The sequence below is a fragment of the Eretmochelys imbricata genome, chromosome 2 (assembly GCF_965152235.1).
Source record: "Eretmochelys imbricata isolate rEreImb1 chromosome 2, rEreImb1.hap1, whole genome shotgun sequence".
NCBI lineage: Eukaryota > Metazoa > Chordata > Testudines > Cheloniidae > Eretmochelys > Eretmochelys imbricata.
The window spans coordinates 174,198,241-174,219,440 of NC_135573.1; the positions used below are offsets into that span (position 1 = coordinate 174,198,241).

Here is a 21,200-nt window from a genome sequence, read left to right on the forward strand (position 1 = left end):
TGAGGGTCAAGCTGGGTTCTTGGGTCCAAATTCACCAGTAGTAACTGATCTGGAATCAGAGATTTTGTCCTCATCTATCCCTCTGTAGTCTCCTGAGCATAAGAAAGCAGAATTTGGTCCTGGACTGACAATTCGGATGATGTGGTGATGAATATATATATATGTATAGTGGAGAGGGAAAAGGAACTGTTAGAGTGGAGTACAGAGTCATAGAAAAGAAACTTTATCAATTCTCTGGGCCAGGTTTTGATCTGTTTGGTCTGACATCAGTGAGCTAACCTGATCTACAACAGTGTTAAGAAAATCAGAATTGGGCCCTCTGAGTCAAAATTTTACTGGCAAAATCATCTTCACACCAGAGAGTAGATTAGGGGACAGTATCTGCAATTCGTGCAAGAAACTACTGACTCTGAAGTTGCAAGGTTTAAAAAACAAAACATTTACAGCACCAAATACATGCCGGTCAGAAGCCTGCTGAACTCTTTGTCAGATAACTTGTGCTGACTAATTTTTTTTTCTAACGATGCCTCTGCTCTCTCAGCTTTTGATATGGAGGTGGTTCCATTTGATCATGTTTGGGAACTCCAGGGTACTGCTATTAAAAACATCTGTGAGATAAACGCATGGCTTCAAAGAACTGGCAATAGCACTTTTAGAAAGTAGCAACTATTTCTTTCCACAGCACCTACAGGAAAAGAAATTATGTTTCTGACTTTTAAAAATCTTGGTCCAGTTGCTCAATTGGTGCAAATGGGCATAGCTCTGATGGAACTGTATTGATTCACACCAGCTTCGAATCCACACTCTTGTGCTGTGAGATAATCTCCTAAATGCCCTTCACATATGAGAAGTGTGAAGTGTCTGTTCTCTTTCCTTCATTCTTACAAGGCAAAATGAGCATACTGTGCAGCTTCGTTTGATTAATGTAAAATGCATTGTTTTTAGACGAAAGTCTGGGGCTATCTAAAAGAAGACCAGTTATGTCTGAAATCAAAAGGCTGAGGGGTGTCAAGAAAGAGCCTGAATTAGCTAAGGGTACCTAACAAAGCGTAGTAAGAAATTGTCTTAGGAAATTGACTTAGGAAGTATGAGAAATTGACTTAGGAAATTGACTTAGGAAGTATGAGATCATACTTAGTGGTCTGAGTGATCTTTCTTTCTGCAAGTTAAAGGCATTCGTATCCTGGTGCTGGGGAGTGCATAAGGTCGTGGGCCAAATTTTTCTCATTTGCACTTATTGAAGGCTGAATAACTGAGGTGAAACCTATGAAGTAATTCTAACTTTGCACTAGTGTGAATTAGAACAGAACAGAGACCATTACCCAATAATCTGGGCTCTGATAAAATGTTAGAACATTATTCTGCCACCAACCATATTTTTAATCTCAGGAATGATGACATATAAATCTTTTTTTCTAAGCCTTCATTAAAACACCTTGTTAGAATTCCTGGAATTGAAAAACCAGGTTTTATTTGATGTTGTATCCCACGCTTTCACTAAGTCACTCATGTTGAGTAGATGTTTTTCAGTCATTCTATGTTAGTGGAATTCTCATTCCTGAATAGAAAAAAAATCCATGTTCGAACTTTTTTTAATTTAGTAATACCTAGAGGTGTGCAGGAACCAGGATTTCTATTCCGGGAAAATATTTGAAATTTTCTGCAAAATGGAATTTTTGAAAAAAAGAATGTTTCAAGTTGATTGGAAAATTCTGTTTGAATAACACTGAAATGTTTCATTCCTTTTGACTTTTAACAAATAAAAATTTCAAAGTGAAAATTGTTGACCAGCTCTAGTAATACCCTTTCCACATCCAGGATACAAGTTTGCATAAGCATTGTTTTGTCATTATCTGCTTGCTCTATAAAGCACTGTGTTCTTAGCCATCCCAGTGTTGTTGACAGATGACAGATTCCCACTGCGAATGAATTCTTTGCAATAGAATCACAGGCTATAGTGGAAATTCTGATACAGTAGTGAAGACATCACCCATCACCGGAAAAACACATTCCAGGAAGTCATTCAGCTGTCTTTGTTTTAGGCCTGGTCTACACTACCAATTTTTTTTTTTGCCAAAAGGCAGCTTTTGGCGATGAAACAGCAGAGGTGTACACACTGCAAAGCCACTTTTTGTGCCAATACTCCTCAGTTGCAGCATTGTAATAAAACCAGCTTGACGAGAGTCAGCAGGCTTTTTGTGCTGAGGCTTTAGCGCCGTAGTGCCAGTGTAGACGCTGTGATTGATTTTAGTGCTGTTATTGGCCTCCGGATGGTGTCTTACAACGGCCATCCTGACCACACTGGTCAGCAGTTTCAACTCTGCTGCCCTGACAACAGGTAAACAACCTTCTGCCCCTCCCTCTTTAAAGCCCCAGGAATTTTGAAATTCCCCTGCCTGTTTGCTTGGCGTGCAAAGCTCACATCACATCTTCCCAGCAGACCACGATGGCTCCACGCAGCAAACAATCTCCCGCATGGACCACTGCGGAGTTACTGGATCTGATAAGTGTTTGGAGAGAGGAAGCTGTGCATCCCAGCTGTGCTCCAGCTGTTGGAATTTCAATACCTATGGCCAGATTGCGCTCAGCTTGCCCAAAAAGGGATGTGACCGGGACATGCTGCAGTGTAGAGCAAAGGTGAAGGAGCAGAGGAATGCGTACCAGAAGGCAAGGGAGGCAAACTGTCGCTCCAGTGCTGCGCCCCCAGACCTAGCGTTTTGATAAGGAGTTGGACGCTATTCTAGGGGGTGGCCCCCCCTACACCGCAAATAGCACTGTGAATGTTTCGGCGGGTCTGGAGCCAGTGGAAAGTGAACCTAACCCAGAGGAGGAAGTAATTGATGAACAGGTGGAGGCTGAAGAAGAAGTGGAGTCCTATGATGTGTTCAGTCAGGAGCTGTTCTCCATTCCAGAGGTGTCTAGCCAGTCTCTGCAGTCACACTCTGGCGAGCCAGAAGCAGGAGAGGAAACCCCCAGTAAGTGGTTTTGCTTTGTGAAGTTCTGAAGTGGGTTGAGGGCAGAGAAATGTAGAAGGCTGGCTTTGTTTCTGCGTGCTGGGCATTTCGCTGTACAGCTAGGCAGTTTGATGGAACGGGGAGTTGATGCACTCCGAGATTTCATGGGAATCCTCCAGAGAGATCTCTAGGAAACTTTCCTGCAGGTACTCAGCAATCCTCTGCTGGAGGGTCTTCGGCAGAGCTGCTTTGTTCCTTCCCCCACTGAGAGACACTTTCCCGTGCCACTCTGCAATTACTTGGGAAGGGACCAAAGGTGCACACAGGCGAGCAACATAGGGACTGGGGCGGAAGCCGCAAGCATGTAGCAGATGCACCCTTGCTTCCCTTCAGGAGTTAGATATCTTCCATAGTGATCGCTGTCTGTGGAAAACAGTGGGAAAGTTTAGAGTGTTGCCCCATAAGTGCCCCGTGACCTTTTCAGATTGCTTTTCTGCAATACACAAGACCCCTGCCCCTGGGTTCACTCACCATTCTTGGCGTCTTCTGCCTCATGTGTGCTTGCCTGTGGTCACTGAGAAAGTGATAGGTATGTGACCAACAGTGTTGCTGTTTCAGTGCTCGGTGTGTAGTTGACAGTACTGCTTCTGTTTATTTTATTCTGTATCTTTTTTGAGATAGGGTGACCACATCTGCACGCAGTATTCAAGATGTGGGCGTACATAGATTTATATAGAAGCAATATGATATTTTCTGTCATCTTATCTATCCCTTTCTTAATGATTCCCAATATTCTGTTAGCTTTTTTGACTGCCACTGCACATTGAGCGGATGTTTTCAGAGAACTATCCTCAGTCACTACAAGATCTCTTTCTTGAGTGGTAATGGCTAATTTAGACTGCCATCATTTTGTATGTATAGTTGGGATTATATTTTCCAATGTGAATTACTTTGTATTTATCAACATTGAATTTCATCTGCCATTTTGTTACCCAGTCACTCAGGTTTCTGAGATCCTTATATAAGTTTTCACAGTCTGTTTTGGACTTAACTATCTTGAGTAGTTTTGTATCATCTGCAAATTTTGCCACCTCATTGTTTACCCTTTTTCCAGATCATTTATGAATATGTTAAACATTACTGTCCCAGTACGAAGCCCTGGGGGAACCGCTATTTACCTCTTCTCAATCTGAAAACTGACCATTTATACTTACCCTGTGTTTCCTGTCTCTTAACCATCAGAGTTATTGATCCATGAGAGCACCTTCCCTCTTATTCCATGACAGCATACTTTCTTTAAGAGCCTTTGGTGAGGGACACAGAGATCAGCCTAGATTTGGACTTCCATCTATCTGCCTTGGTATTTACATGGCCCAGGTCCCTGAAATATCCTTTCAGGGTAGGAGGAAATATTTTGATTTTTGTATATCTTATTTCCTTTTACTTTGCAACTTTCTGTTTAGACTCATGCAGTATTTTGCTAGAAGGTAAAATTTCCTCTTTCTATGGAAATGAGTCTCTTTTCCTTTTTCCTCCACTTTTCCCCCCTTTAGAATACCACTCATCAGATCACTGGGAATGGTAAAGAAATGGTTGTTCTTCAGGCAAGCAATAAAATGTAAATATTATTGGTTGACAGGAGACTCTTTGTATGGCTGAAGTTGCTCAGCCTTTGGATTCATGCTTCAGTAGCACCCAGAGGCATGGCAATATCTTAGCACAACATATGCCCTATTGTGTCTTATTGCTTACATCATTCCGCTAGAACAAGCGTAGTACTTGTCTTCCCCAAAGGCCTTTTTATTTGATGTAATAAAAAAAATTTCTAGCCTCAAAACACATAGAAAAGAAACTCATAGTATGTATGGTAACTTAAGATATTTTTCTGACACCCAAGGGAAATAAGCAAGGGGTATATGTTGTTATGTTAGATCTCAGACAAAGCTGATATTTACAAATATATATGCTGCTTTTGTGAGAGCCATATAGCCTGCAGACTGGTGTATAGTAAGGGACAATCTATAAAAAGTGTATAATGATATTATAAATATTTATAGGGCACCTAGGTGAGTGTAAGATAATAGGGACAGGCCAGAAAGGTTTTTATAATAGTAAATTTGTGTCTCTCAAACACATTGGAATTCTTTTGAAAGAATTAAATAATGCATAAACGCACAATATTAGATATAATTTATATAGAGATTGTGACAAAGCTCCTGCTCTACCTTGGTGGGTCTTGCGCTTATTGGTGGATTTGCTTGCCTTGGAGCTTCACGGCAGCCCTCAGCTTGGCCGTTTTTCTGAATCCACAGTCCAGGTCGACGACTCCTGTGTCTGACCAGGAGTTGGAAGGATTTGGGGGGAACCCGGGCCCGCCCTCTACTCCGGGTTCCAGCCCAGGGCCCTGTGGAATGCAGCTGTCTAGAGTGCCTCCTGGAACAGCTGTGCGACAGCGACAACTCCCTGGGCTACTTCCCCATGGCCTCCACCCAACACCTTCTTTATCCTCACCATAGGACCTTCCTCCTGGTGTCTGATAATGCTCGTACTCCTCAGTCCTCCAACAGTCCGCGTTCTCACTCTCAGCTCCTAGTGCCTCTTGCTCCCAGCTCCTCACACGCACACCACAAACTGAAGTGAGCTCCTTTTTAAAACCCAGGTGCCCTGATTAGCCTGCCTTAATTGATTCGAGCAGCTTCTTGATTGGCTGCAGGTGTTCTAATCAGCCTGTCTTAATTGTCTCCAGAATGTTCCTGATTGTTCTGGAACCTTCCCTGTTACCTTACCCAGGGAAAAGGGACCTACTTAGCCTGGGGCTAATATATTTGCTTTCTATTACTCTCCTGTAGCCATCTGGCCTGACCCTGTCACAAGATTCAAAAGTTGATTAAGTCCTTTAGAAGCAGCTACTAAGAAAACTCAGAGGAAGAGTAATATGGGTAAGTGTTAGAAAGCAAAGAGGACAGATATGTGACCAATTTTCAGAATTGAAAGAGGTTAATAGTTAAGTGGGAGTATGCCAGGGTAAATACGAGAATTGTTGTTTAATATACTTATTTGCAATCTAGAAAAGAGAGTGAATAGAAGTCATACTTTGTTGTTGACATAACAATTATCTGGTTATTCAAGACTAAGGATTGCAAGTTCCTTTAGGAAGACCGAACAAAACAGTGTGAGCCACATGATCAGTTCTGCTTGAACTGTCTCTCCATGTTTATACCTGTACTTTTATGGGTATAACTGACTGCTGACACATTTGTGCACCTATAATAATTTGTGCCCATAAACTAAGCCCATAAATATGGAGGAAAGTGTTTGAAAATGGTATGTACTGTCACAAAAAAGTGAGTAAGGATCTATAAGCAGCAAATAGGAAAACATGGATATGATTGGAAATTAACAAACAAACATATAGTTGTTTAAATAGATGGAGGGTTTTTTTAAATCAGAAGGTAAAACCAAAATTAGGAATCAAGTGTGAAATCCTCCAGGATCAGTTTCCTGAGATTATGAAGAGACTGGCATTGTTGGATTTTGGTCCTTTTCTTTTTTGTTTATGCCATAAGGACCAAAATAAACTGAGCATGTTATATTTTAAGCTTTATGTTGTATGCAAGTATTTATTTTTTTTAATCTTCATGCTACAGATGGCTTGAGTTGTACAGTCTGCAATAATAAAGGCCACAAGAAAAGTACATAATAAAAGAGAGAATTGCACTAAAACTGTAAGAAGCTATGTGAGGGACCAACTCTCTCCCTGTGCATCTCAGCAGCAATTGAGGTCAGTACGTGTCCTCTCAGGAGAGATCTCCATATCAGGGGATTGCTGGCAAGTTATTTTCACTGCTGGACCCTTGACTATGGAATTTTCTTCCCCTGTTAGTCCAGCACAGCCCAGTTTGGTTAACCTTCAGCTCATGTGCTAATTGCCTTCTTGAGTAATGGATGGACGGACAGTCCATGAGATAGATTCTTCTTAACTTATTAAGAGATTTTAAAGATGAAGACCTGGAAGTGGATTTTTTTCAAATGAGAAGCCAGTAGAGTGCATGGAGCAATGCTGTAGTTTACTTTTAACAGTCTTTCTCGATTAGCAGGAGGGCTGCTATAGATTGTACTAGCTGAAATTTCTCTGTGGTCTTCACATTTATCTGAAATCTCCATTTGATTAATAGCTGCTTTTTAGTCAAGATTCTCAGTGAGTGTAAATTGTTGTATCTCTGGTTTACACTTCAGTCTCAGTTTATGCCTGCTGAGGATCTGGCCCTTTTTGATTAGTTGTATATTAGTACAGTGAGCACTGTTAAAATGTTGGTGCTTGCTTTGGTGTTTGCTTTGGTGGCACAGATATTAACATTTAGTCATTTTTCACTTGCTGTGGTTTAAAGCAGTGGTGGGCAACCTGCGGCCCATCAGGGCAATCTGATTGGGACATTTTGCTGATATTGACCATCTGCATGCCTGGCCCCCCACAGCTCCCAGCGGCCGCGGTTCGCTGTTCCCGGCTGTTTGTTCCTGTCTGTCTCTGTCAGTACAAGTACAAGGTAAAGACACGTTCAAACTCAGGATGGAAGAAAGTTCCACACCCACCTCTCATTTATTTACTTTGGTCTCCTCAACTGTTCTCTTCTTGACCATATATATTTGGTGTTAGCTTCTACCCTACTGCAGATTGTAGAGGGAATGGGCAGAAGAGTAGAGCAACGTCAATGAAGTGCTGAAATGGGGAGCAGTCCCCATCATGCTCAGCAGTTTAGGTTCTACATAACACCACCCATCCGAAAATACTGTGATGCAGTAAAGGCCAAGACTGTAATGACACCCATGGTGTACGTAAGTAAATAGATGCCTATGACCACCCAGTTCAGATGAATTTACTTGCAATAAAAGATATGTGAGTATTGAATCTTGTACTTTGCTGACCTCTCTTCTGAGTGTCTTCTTCGTTGAGTCTAGCAGGAGCTAGGCGACAGGTTTTCATTTATAGCAGAGCTATGGTGCTCTTACCTCAATAATGGCTTCGCCATTGGTGGTGAGCATGTGATTCTTCCAGCATATCATGCCAATGCCACATCCTAGCATATAATGATGCTCATGTGAAAAGTTGTTTTATGTTTGTACATTCATGGTCTGACTTGCCCTACAGTAAGGTCTGGTGTAGTTTTTAGTTGATTGCAGGTAGCTACCTGTCATGCACATTCATTTGTGGCTCAATGTGTGCAACTTCTTCTTGTTTTGCCAAATTTTCATGCACATTGCAGAGATTTTCTTCACCTTTATGTCTCCTCATACTTCCACATGACTCTTTCCTCACTCCACCTTCTGCTCTACTAAATGTGTTCAGAGGCACGGAAGACCTTCTAGGGATAGATCATTTCTCCTTGCAATTACATTGGCTTCACATGCTCAAATAGACTTCATTAACCTGATAGCTTAAGGAAATGAAGCTCCAGGGGAAACTTCTATTCCAAGATAGATAATTAGGAAATGAAATAAATGCTATTTCCAGCATATGCAATCCTAATAAGGCATGGTGGTTACATTTGCTCCCTGGAGCCACAGTCTGGAATAGCAAGTATCCATTTATTTTAAAACTTTTGCATTTTGTGTGTTCATTTTTGTCCCTTGAGTTGGACAAAGTCTAAGGATGGTGGGGCTTACAAGCCTGTTCAGGCTGTGGGAATGTGGACTGGTTAGTTGCAGGCTTGCAGGGCTGCGTGTTGGTGATAGCCTGTTTCCAGGAGTGAGATTTAGGCTGTGGAATCACCATGATAACAGACGTACTCTAAAAAGAATATGTTTTGGTAAAATAATTATATCTTGTCAAGTATGATCCCTGTGTTGTTTTCTTCGATTGTATGCTCTTTGGGGCAGGGATCATCTCTTTGTTCTGTGTTTGTGCACAGTGGGGCCCTGGTCCATGACTGTAATACAAATAAATAATTAACAGTAAAGCTGCAATCTTTTCCGTCTTTCAGAACTTTTAGCTTGTATAACTTTTTTCATAGTGCTCCCTAAGTGTGTCAACAAACCGTTTACTGGCAAAGTTCTTCCAGCTCTGCCCAGCAAATCTTGACTGCCATTATCCACTCTCCACACAGTTGCAGATGCTGTTGATGTCAACAGGAATACTGCACCTGAAGGGAGAGCAGACTTTCAGAGCCTAGATCTTCTGAGTAGATCTGAGAGGAGAACTTTACCTTCAGACAGCGATAGCCTCTGTTGTTAATAGAACACGTGCACCTCCCCCAAAATGCTAATACCATTAAATGTCATGCACAGGCGGCAACAGTAAGACAGAGGTTTGAACAAGAGAGTTGCACGGACATGGGGTCCTATTGTGGGGGCCTATTAGCAGAGAGCAACTGTTATAAATGAAAAGGACTTGCTAAAATAAAATGTTTCTAATGAATCTCTGACTGCCTCTATGTATCTGAAATGGTGAAACCTAAGAAGAAGGGTAATTAGTGAAGTGTGCTCCAAAGTTTCTGCCTAACATTAAATAGGGTGGGATGTTAGGTGCAAACAAAACAAAGAAAATGAGGGGAGAAATCAATTTACTTGTTAATGAGCACGATCATCTCTTTTTTTATAGGAAACCTGACGTTTTGCCTTTTGATTCTTAATCAGCCTTTGGACAAAGGTTACTTTCATCTTCTGTGGAAAAAAGGTAATAATAACTTACATATATCTTCATTTGCTTATTTACTTAGCTGCTGCCCATCTAATCTACCGTATGTCCATTGAATCTCAATGTGGCAATTTCCACTAACTAGAGCAATCACCGGGTGAGACTGTGAATCAGCAGAATACAGTCCTTGTTGTTGAGTGCAGCAAATGAGTGGATTAGTCAAATTTCGCATCTCGTATGCATTTCAGTGGGAACTTCGTGGACTGGGAAGGGATACGTGTATGTGCGCTTACGTCAAATAAGCCTGCAGCTTTTCAGAGGCATCCTCAGGAATGATGGTGGTTTTGCTGACAGAGTGCAGTAGATCAGCGCTGCATTCATAACTTAGGAAGTGAACGTCCATGATAGGTCATCAGCAAAACGTGTTAGTTTTAGTCAAAATCAAATGAACCATGTACAAAGATTTATAAAAGTATTGGGATTTCTTTCTGTTGGAAATGTGCAAATCATTGGGCATGTTTGCTTTGTTTAGTAAGCGTGGAGCTAATCATCTCTGGCATGATCATTGTAAAGCTAATATTTTGTAGAGTTTTTTTTTACAAATGTTTACATGCTTTAAGCGGTTCATTCTTTCAGTGGAGAAGCTCAATCTTTCAGAAGGTTGCTAGGAATTCTTGCCTAAAATATTCTTAAAATGCTGCAGCACAGAGACAGAAACCCTAATTTCCAATATTCATTCATGGAGTTACTCTTACTTGCTACAAACGGAGCTTGACTTAAAGAGATGCTGTCCATTCGAATATTTTAAATTGACCAGTTTAAAAAAAGAATCTAGCTTCTGATAAAGCACTGGGGCAGTTTGTAACCTGTTAACAAGTTTGGAATCCTGCAGAGAGTCCTGCTGACTCATTGTGACTGGTGTGAATTGTTAATTCTACCTTGGACATGAGGGAGGGTGAGAGTGGCTCCATGGTTGTAGGAAACTAGGGTAGGAGACAGAGAAGTCTCTGCAGAGAAACCATAGGAATAGCCATGCTGAGGGAGAGGTTTATGTGTTGCTATTATTTGAGTTACTATTAAAGCCAAACCCCAGGAAGCGGATTAATTTTGAACTGAAACCTGTGAGCCAGATTGTCTCCTCTGGTGAACTCCCTTACAGGGAGCTTTTTAAGTGGAAATATCCCCTTGCAGAAGTTCCCTCACTGAACCTCGATGGGGTCTGTCCCCGAAAGTGATTGCTCCCAGGGGTTTCACAGAAGGCCAGGGCCATCTCTGCAGAGGCCTTGTACCCCTGCAGCAGTTTTGGCCCCAAGCAGTTCCTCACCTCCTTGGAAGGACAACTACAATGTACAGGGGCCCCGAAGGAGGGTGGTGCTCTGTAGAAAGGATAATGATACAGTCTGGGAAGAAACTTTGGTTATAAAATTTCTGGGGCATGGAATATTTCTGACTTTATAGCTGCATAGCACCAAGCACAATGGGGCCTTTATCATAAATGGGTCCTCTGGGCTCTACCATCATTTAAAAAGTACTAAGAATAGCTGATCATCTCAGTAGCTAAAGCTCTTGTTGGGGCCCAGGTCACTTGCTATTCTAATTACTGCATCTTTTTCCTCTCTGCCTTCCTGTAGCCTGGATTGCCGCATTTCAGTCTAGTCAGAATGCCACTGCTTAGATCTTCTTTTCTACTCACCCGCATCACTTTTCTTTATCCTTCCAGTGGCTCCCCCTTTTCCACAACAAAGCACAAGCTTCTTTGTTGGTATCCTAAAGTCCTTTACCAGCTGTGCCCCTCCCATCTTGTCCACTTCTATGTCTTCTTGTGTTGCTTATGACCATGCAATTGTCTCTTTCTCCCATAAACTATATACCAGACATACCATCAATCGCCTTCTGATGGTATTGCAATACCGTGACCCTACTGCTTGTATGTTGTGTTCTGCTATACCTTTCCTTTGGTCTGTTCTTTGATATTTAAGCCCTGCTCCTTCAATCAGATCTGTGTGTGGTGACTCTTAGACCTGCACAGGACCACTGCAGGATGGGGGCATTAGACTGTTAGCTCTAGGGACAGGAATGCGTTTTACTGTAAGAACGGCCATACTGGGTCAGACCAAAGGTCCATCTAGCCCAGTAGCCTGTCTTCCGACAGTGGTCAATGCCAGTTGCATCAGAGGGAATGGACAGAAGAGGTAATCATCAAGGGATACATCCCCTGTCGCCCATTCCCAGCTTCTGGCAAACAGAGGCGAGAGACAACCTCCCTGCCCATCCTGGCTAATAGCCATTGATGGACCTAACCTCCATGAATGTATCTAGTTCTTTTTTTAACCCTGTTATAGCTTGGGCCTTTACAACATCCTCTGGCAAAGAGTTCCACGGGTTGGCTGTGTGCTGTGTGAAGAAATACTTCCTTTGCTACACTACAATGATGGGAGTGAAATAAGAACTTGAATCCAATTTAATACAATACTGTGTCTGGACAGAGCATAGCACAGTGGGACCCAGTCCTCTGAGGGCTGCTGCAATGAAAATAACAATTACTCCTACTAGGAAGGATGAAATATTCAAAAGTGTCTAAGCGAGTTAGGAGCACAATCCCATTGAAAGCCAGTAGGACTTGCTCTCATAAGTCACTTAGAATCTATTCAAAATTCCACTCTTTGTGACTAGAGGAGAAAAAGAGAACCGACTGTACCCAATGCGCTATCAAATCCACAAAGTGAAAAAACATTTTTTTGGCTAACTTCTTTCAATTACAGCAGTCTTTGGTTTAACAGCAGGTACAAAGTGTTCAGACAGAAATGTTATTTTCAAGTGGATGGTGTCCCTTTAACAAGATAACTTGTTTCATTAGTCCTATCACCTCAGCAATAGGTGAAAACAAAGGTGTGAGGTGATCTACACATTTTGCTCTGTCCCGAGTTTATCGAGTCATGTGGATAAATGTGGACGCTCTGGGCTAAATCCATCCCTGGTGTAACTTCACTTGACCTTAAGAATCAGTGATTTCAGCTAATTAGCCTCTGTTTTATTTCTGACTTTCATGGCAGATATTTTTACTGACATAATTTGTAAAGAACTACTTCAAACTGCATAGGTTTGAATAAAGTTATTTCCAGTCTGTGCTTTGTGAAGTCCACTGTAATGTGATTTCTGCTCTTAATTAGCCCTTTTCGAGGAATAAATATATCAGCATTCACCACTGTACTCATGTGAGGACTTCCAGTTTCTGGCAATAGGATACTGTGTACCAGAGAACAGTTCCACTTCCTTCTGTCTTCCGTTGATAGTTTTTCAGTCATGCTGTATGTGGATCTTTGCCTTCATGAGAAACTTCACCAACCTCTGCTCAAATTTCAAGTTCAGCTTCCACTATCAATATCTCTTCTTACTCAAAAAAATACTTTTATAAAAAAATCTATACCATATCAGTCTGTACTTTACTACTGCTGATCTTCAGATGGTGTGAAAAAATGGTAACTCTTGAAATATAATATGTCTACAAAAGGATGGGGTTTGGATTTAAAGACTGAAGCAGTCTCCACGTTAATTCAGAACCCAAGGAAGCCCAGATTTTGGACACCAAAACCACAAAGGCCTTCTGGAAGGTACAATAAATAAAAGTTTCTAAAAGTACAATTTTTCTCAGTAATGTAGGTCACTTATGCCGGATTTTTCAAAAGTGACTAGCAATTTTGAATGCCTTCATTTTTACATGCCCAACTTCTGAGACAACTTGAAAGGGATCTGATTTTTCAGAACATGCAGAACATCTGACTTCTGAAAAGTATCTCAAGTTGAGCACCTGAATTTGAGGCACCCAGAGTTGCTTCTCACTTTTGAAAATGCTGCCCTTATAATCTCTAGTATCCTAATGCTCTGGCATTGTCCGTGTGCCCTCACTTGGTGGCAGAATGCTAAATAATTGTGCATTCAGAATCCTCTCCGTGGCTGAAAGATTAATGAGGAAAGCTATAAAGAGCAGCAGTTATGCACTGAAAAAATAGCGTTATTACTTAAAGAGTTAGAATAATATGTTAACATTCTACAGGGATTTGATAAAATTCCCATACAGTATAGTATTTCTAGAAATGTTAGGCTGTGCTGTTAAATAGTCTCTTCAAGTTTGTGAGTAAGGAAATATGTATTACAAAATGACAGGTTTCAGAGTAACAGCCGTGTTCGTCTGTATTCGCAAAAAGAAAAGGAGTACTTGTGGAACCTTAGAGACTAACCAATTTATTTGAGCATAAGCTTTCGTGAGCTACAGCTCACTTCATCGGATGAAGTGAGCTGTAGCTCACGAAAGCTTATGCTCAAATAAATTGGTTAGTCTCTAAGGTGCCACAAGTACTCCTTTTCTTTTTATGTATTACAGAAGTGTTCTTCCTTAGATTCCCTCCTGCTCCCAATTGGGTGGGCTTGTATCCAAAAGTTTACTAGTAAAATCTGGTTGCAGGATTGGAGCGTTGGTTAATCGAGTCCTGTTTCTAGGCTGTTGACAGATGTTGTGGTTATCTTGCTGATCCGTTGATACTCCATAGCATTAGCTGCTGTCCATTCCTGAAGCAGGTTTTGACTTCATCAGAAAATAAAGGCTGTCACAGAAAGTTATAAATCAGGCAGAACAGCTCAGGTTCTTATTTTCTTTTAAATATTAGGCACTCTTGCTAGAAAATATCCTTCAGCCCCTCTGTTGAAATTTATTACCAGCACACTCTCAGAGCACTGGGGCTGGCTAAACCTTGACTGTGAACTGCATATTCAGTAGTGATTAGGCACTAGTGGTACTGGGCATGTGCTGAGTAAGCAGCTGTGAATGGGTCAGGACTTCCTGAGCGGGGAATCCTTGGGTGTAATTCTGTAGTCTGTGTTATGGAGGAGTTCAGACTAGATGACCATAATGATTCCTTCTGGCTTAGAATCTATGAAAGTGGGGGTGGGTCTAATCTCAACTTCCTCCTAAAACTGGCCAGCAGAATTCCTTGGCTTCTGGGAGCACTTCTGGGTTCCCTCTTCCTCCTGTCTTCCATGTGGGATTCCTTCCTCTGCAGGAATTGGAGATCTAGCTGAGTTTTTTGTTATGCTTCCTGCCAGTAATTTCCTTCTTACCGCCCAAAACATATCCATAGGTATATTATGAGAGTTCTGATCACGGATAAGAAGTAAGAGCAAGAAAAAGATGAACAGCTTGAGGAGCAGACCGGAGGTTAGAAACTAGACTCTGCTCTACAGCCAAGACAGGAGAAATCTTACAAAGGCCTTTCCACTGTCAAAATCGCTATCCGATATAGAGCTAACTGTGGGCCAGCTTATCCACCCTGGTCAGATAGGGTGCGGTGGTTTGAAGTGGTTTCCATCATATACAGGGTTTACAGTTTTGTTCAATGGCTTTTAGCAACCCCCATTATAAAAATTGTGCCAGTGCAACTCCTGATCGGTCTTATTCGGTATTGAACTAGGATAGGGCAGCTATTGAATGGAGTAAGTTATCACCGAAAGTTGTTTAACAACTACACATTACTTCTTTTTTTGAGTAATTTGTGTTACTGGTGACACATATTGTTATTTACCTCTTACAAAAACTCTTGCAAGGAAAAAAGATAGAAGCATATATTAAGTATCACCATGCAGCTTGTCTGCAAATACCATATACTATGTTACATTTCATGTTCCCTATGCTTTTGTCCGCAATATACTCAATGATTTATTTTTTAAAATCTCTGAGGTTGAGGCGGAAAATCCAGGTTATTCTCCCCTGTGACAGCTATCTTTTCCTTCATTGCCTCAATGTATCATGATGAAAAGAGTTGGAGCAATTCACCTAAGCCTTTGAAATGATTACATACATACATACATTCAATTGCTCTGTTACTAGTCTGCTATGAACTTGCTGTGTCGGCATATGCTGTACTCTCTCCTCACCTTTTATTTTCATCATTTCCATCTGCACGTACTTCTAATACGTTTCAAATTTGTACCAGACCCAGAATTGGCAGCTGGCATAAAACTTAAGAGAATTTAGAGCAGCTACTATTAATAAATAGGAAAATGTTCATAAAAATGGTGATTGGAATGTCACATGGACTTGTGTACTTTATTGCAATTTCATGCAGGCATCCAGACTAGCAGTAACTCTTACTGCTGGCCTCAGCAAAACTTCTTCGTCCTTTCTGAGGTGATGCTAGGCACCTGATAAGTCAACAATGGAGTATATTTTTCCATCTCAAAAATTTAAGTCAAATCAAGAATATAATTTCTTTTTCATGCTTAGTAATTTAAGTTCACCATTCTGTACACTTGCTGTAGATTTAAAACTTTAATATTTTCCAAGTGTAGAAGGCTTGATGTTGGACTTCATGCAGTGAGTTAATTTTCTTTAACTACAGGAGTCTAAGCAGAGTTGTTATCAGCTTTCTTAAGTGTATGGGCTTGAGAATGTACTGCTATAAGCAAGAAAAGGTGGTCAAGGAGAGCATGGGCTATTACTGCAGATCAATCTTGAAAACAAAACAATAAAAATGGTCAAATCCTTGGTAATACAGTATTTTACATCAGCTGAGACTCTGTCCCAAGAGTTTCCATTCCCAAATGGCCAAAGGAAGAAAATTAACTCTACCACGTTCCCAGTGGTGAACTCAGAGGTTTACATTTCTTTTCATAAACATGAGAGGCTTCAAAGGTTAGAGTCACAGCAAATGCCTCCTGCTCAGAAGTGCAGATACTCAGCACTTTGAAAATCATAGCTCAGGTGACTCAGGTTTCACATTCTACAATTGAGCTATCCAAAACTAGTGGACACTTGAAAATGAAGGTCTAATTTGGTTTGCCCAAGGTTACTTGGTAAGTCATTGGTAGAGCTAAGCACAGAATGCAAGTCCGTTGACTTTGTTTCGCGCTGAAACCACCGTTTGATCTTGTTTCCCTTAATATGTGGGATAGAATAAAGTCCTTAGCTTGTACCTGTGGTAGATGGCCATGAGACTGTAAGCTTTGTGTTGTTTTTAGTTCTGCGCAATTTCAGCAACTGGAAATGCTGAGATCAAAGAGGAGATTTTGTTTGTTTGAAGAATTGCAGATTTGTTTTGTTTTGTGTTTTTTTTTTTAAATGGCAGAATGATGAATCATTAAGAACTCCCTTTGTGGTGCTTTGAAAAGCTAAACCCTGCTGAGCTTTAGTTCAGAGTAACAGGACAATAGAGAATTACTTTGAAGTGCTAGGGAAAAGCCTAACAGATGATTAGAGCAGAAGGGAAAAAAATAGGGGAGGGAGGCCATTACAATGCTTTTTACTACTGAGCTGGGATGCAAATCCCATTAGGGAACTTCTGTTGTCAAAAGTTTTGCTGTATGGAAGCCTTTGATAGCATCCTGTTGTATATCCTGTTGCCATCACATTTTGCAGAGGATATTTAAAATGTGAAGCTTCAGAAAGTATTATCAAGAGGAAACTTCAGAGCACCCAGTACAAAGAAGGAAGGGATGAGCCGCTGAAAAAAGAATATAACCAGCAAGTGCTTTGGCTGCAGAGCTGTGGCATGGGAAGCCAAGGGCCAGGAGTAAGTTTACATAATTAGCACAGATGCGTGAGCTGAGAGAAAAAGGAGAAAGTTCTTCACTTAAAATATCCATTGGATTTTCACTGGCATTACACTTAGAACTGACCTGCCTGCTGTAGCCATAGCCATCTAGAGGGAAATTATGTTCATCAAGGCAAAACAACCTCAGAATAAAGGGAGGGAGAGGACCAGTGGGGTGAGGGACAAGCTTGAATTGATATAGGCCTGGCAGGGAGAACTCTGCTGCCAGACTGAAGAACAATTAGGGTGGGGAGTTATGGGGTTGTGGACAGTGAAGCAGAGGGAGACAGTCCACTGGCTGATGGCAGTGGGATTGCCTATTTTAAGGGATGCTCCTCATTCAATGACTAATGTCCATGAATTAGATCAGTAACAAACTACAAAGTGGAAATTTCCACTACATGCATCCGACGAAGTGGGTATTCACCCACGAAAGCTTATGCTCCAATACATCTGTTAGACAATAAGGTGCCACAGGACTCTTTGCCGCTTTTACAGATCCAGACTAACACGGCTACCCCTCTGGTACTAAACTACAAAGAAACAAATGAGCAGATAAAACCTATGATTTCAAGCAATAATGATGCAAAGGATCAGATGCTAGAATTAGACCTGGTTGAAAACAGGGGCATAATTTGTGAAAATCTTCACAAACATTGCATGCTATTTTTTCACTGAAATTCAAAATTTTGTCAAGTTTTTGTTGAACTTGTGAATCTTAAATTTTTGACTGACACATGTATGAATCATGACACAACCCCATGCTCTGGGTGTCCCTAACTTCTAACTGCCAGAGGTTGGGACTGGATAACAGAGGATGGATCACTCGATAATTGTCCAGTTCTGTTCATTCCCTCTGAAGCACCTGGCATTGGCCACTGTCAGAAGACAGGTTACTGGGGTAGGTGGACCATTGGTCTGACTCAGTGTGGCCGTTCTTATGTTCTTCTTAATGTTTTATTGACAAAACATTGTGAGGAGCCATCCTTTTAAAAAATAGCTTTGTCATGCAATTTTCATGCCCTTGTTCTTTACTTCTTTAAAATGCAGATGATCATCCTACATAGGGGGAATTCAGCGAGTGGAGGGAGAGGAGAGAATACAGTAAAGTAAAGATCAGGAGACTGGGGAAGAAAGCAGGAGTGAGAGTGGATGAGAGGAGCTTACTGGGGAGTGCATGAGTGTTCACATAAGGAGAGGTCACTTTATTGAAAAAGTTTGAAAAAGTTTTGAAAAAAGCATTGAAAAAGTTTGGGCTCTTGAGACCAGAGTGGCTGAACTGGAGGATTAAGGAAGACAGAGTAGTACATAGATGACACCTTTTGGGACAGAGTAGGGGAGTCCCATCCCCCGTCTCACAGCATCTTTGCTGTTGAGGAGGGTGAAAGTCTTGGGGAAGAAGAATATCAAGCTGGAGCAGATGGAAACGATCCCATAGTTGGGACCCTCCTTCCTGATGATGTCATAGTCAGAGGCAGTGAGTTATATCTCCACGTGGTGCCTTGGCACCAGCAATATTCAGAGCTCAGGTGCCCAGCTCCACCAATATTTGGGGCTCGGTGTGTCCCCCTCCCCCGGCCTCACCTGCCTCCCCACCCAGGGGAGAAGAGTGTCCCTGCCTCTTCCGTGCAGCTCTATGCTGCCTCTCTGCAGCAACTGCTGCCGCAGGGTCCTAGTGCCCCCCTCTCCATTACCAGGGCAGACTGACTCTGAGCCTGCCCTTCTACCTCAGACCCTTCCCTTTTCCGGCGGGACCTTCCACAGCACAGGGGGCCCCCCTGCCCGCAGTCACCATGCTCGGCAAGGAGGCAGCCCCATCCCTCACCCCCATTGAGGCTACAGTCAGGGGCAACAGCAGGGGAGGAGGCGCACGCAGCACCCCCCGGCACAACACGGGGGAAGCGAGGGAGATTCCTGGACCTGAGAGAGGCCCTAGGAGCACATGCAGTGACAGTGGTGGGGGTGAGTGTGCTGCTGGGGGGCCAGAAAAGGGGGGCTCCTCCCCCAGAGCTCGCTGCTGTCAGCAGGGAAAGGGCTGGGGGGAGTCCTCCTCTCTGGGCCCTGTCCCGGAGCAGCCTTCCTGCACCCCAAACTCATCCCCAGGCCTACCCCACCCCAGAGCCCACACCCCCAGCCAGAGCTTTCACCCCCCACACCCTCAACCCCCGCCTTAGCCCTGAGCTCCTCCAGCACCCCAAACACCTTATCCCCAGTCCCTGCTAGAGCCCTCATCCCCCTACACTCCAACCCCCTGCCTTAGCCCTGAGCCTCTCCAACACCACAAACCCCTCATCTCCAGTCCCAGCCAGAGCCCTCATCCCCCACACCCTAACCCTCTGCCCGAGTCCTGCGCCTCTCCAGCACCCCAAACACCTTATCCCCAGTCCCAGTCAGAGCCCTCATCTCCCTGCACTCCAACCCTCTGCCCCAACCCTGAGCCTCTCTAGCACCCCAAACCTCCTAGCCCCAGACAGAGCCCTCAACCCCACACTCCTACTCTCACCCTGAGCCCCTCCCACACCCCAAACCCCTCATTCCCAGCCCCAGACAAAGCCCTCACCCCCTATACCCCTACTCTTGCCCTGAGCCCCTCCCGCACCCAAACCCCTCATCTGCAGCCACACCCCACAGCACTCACCCCTGCACCCCCTCCCATCCCCAAACTCCCTCCCAGAGCCTGCACCCCAGTCCCCTGCTCCAGCCTAGGGCCTGCACCCCAGACCTCCTCCTCCACCCAAACTCCGTCCCAGAGCCTTGGGCAGGTGGGGGGCGGAGTTTGGGCAAGGGTGGGTTCTGGGCACCACCAAAAATTATGCAAATCTGCCGCCCCTGGTCATAGTGTCCTCTCATATTGAGGATACCCTTCCTGGGGAGGGAACCCAAGTTATTAGGAAGAGACAGGTAATAGTAATGGTGGATTTGATTATTAGAAATATAGATAGCTGGGTTTGTGATGACCGGGAGAACTGCCTGGTGAAATGCCTACTGGGTGTGAAGTATGTGGACCTCTCAAGACATCTAGACAGATTTATGTGCAGTACTGGGGTGGAGCTGGAGTTCGTGGTACATGTAGGTACCAGTGACATAGGGAAAGGTAGGAGAGAGGTCCTTGAGGCCAAATTTAGGCTGGAAGGTTGGAGATTTAAATTCCAGGACGTCCATGGTAGAATTCTCTGAAATGCTTTCACTTTCAGATACTGGACTAGTTAGATAGGCAGATCTTCAGGGTGTCAGTACATGGATGAGACGATGTTGGGAGCAGGGATTTATTAGGAACAGGGTTATCTTTTGGGAAAGGAGGAGCCTATCAAGGAAGGATGGGCTCTACCTAAACCAAAATGAAACCAGATAGCTGGTATGTAAAAGTAAAAAAGTTGTAGAGGAGTTTTTAAACTAAGGGCTGGGGGAAGCCAACAGGTGTGGAGTAGCATATGGTTCAGACAGACATTTATTAAAGGGGATACTCTATGTCATCATAAAGAGGAGAGGATAGAAGTTGATGAACTTCACGAGGAGGGTGGTGAAGCACTGGAATGGGTTACTTAGGGAGGTGGTGGAATCTCCATCCTTTGAGGTTTTTAAGGCCTGGCTTGACAAAGCCCTGGCTGGGATGATTTAGTTGGTGTTGGTCCTGCTTTGAGCAGGGGATTGGACTAGATGACCTCCTGAGGGCTCTTCCAACCCTAATGTTCTATGATTCTATGAAATACAGGTAGGAACTGAAGAGAAACAGTCAGACAAAAGAGAGTCCCAGTCAGTTACATCATATGAAGGCAGAGAACTAAACACTGACATATTTGAAAAGTGCTTGTATACAAATGCAAGAAGTCTAAATACTAACATGAGTGAAATTAAGTGCCTGGTCTTAAATGAGGATATTGATATAATAGGCATCACAGAAACGTGGAGGAACAATGATACTCAATGGGACACAGTAATACCAGGGTACTGGTGTAGGAATGGCACTATATGTGACAGAAAGCATATTCAAATATAGTAAAGATCTTATGTGAATCCAGTCGTGCAACAGAA

General features: G+C 42.9%; 1 protein-coding gene across 2 annotated transcripts in view; it reads left to right on the forward strand.

Annotated features, from left to right (window-relative positions):
* TPK1 (thiamin pyrophosphokinase 1) overlaps positions 1 to 21,200 on the forward strand; it is a 483,761-nt gene that overhangs the window by 79,492 nt on the left and 383,069 nt on the right. For both annotated transcript variants that reach the window (XM_077810971.1, XM_077810972.1), the window contains exon 3: positions 9,550 to 9,624. In XM_077810971.1, the coding sequence (XP_077667097.1) occupies positions 9,550 to 9,624 (75 nt within the window). The remainder of the gene's footprint in view (positions 1 to 9,549; positions 9,625 to 21,200) is intronic.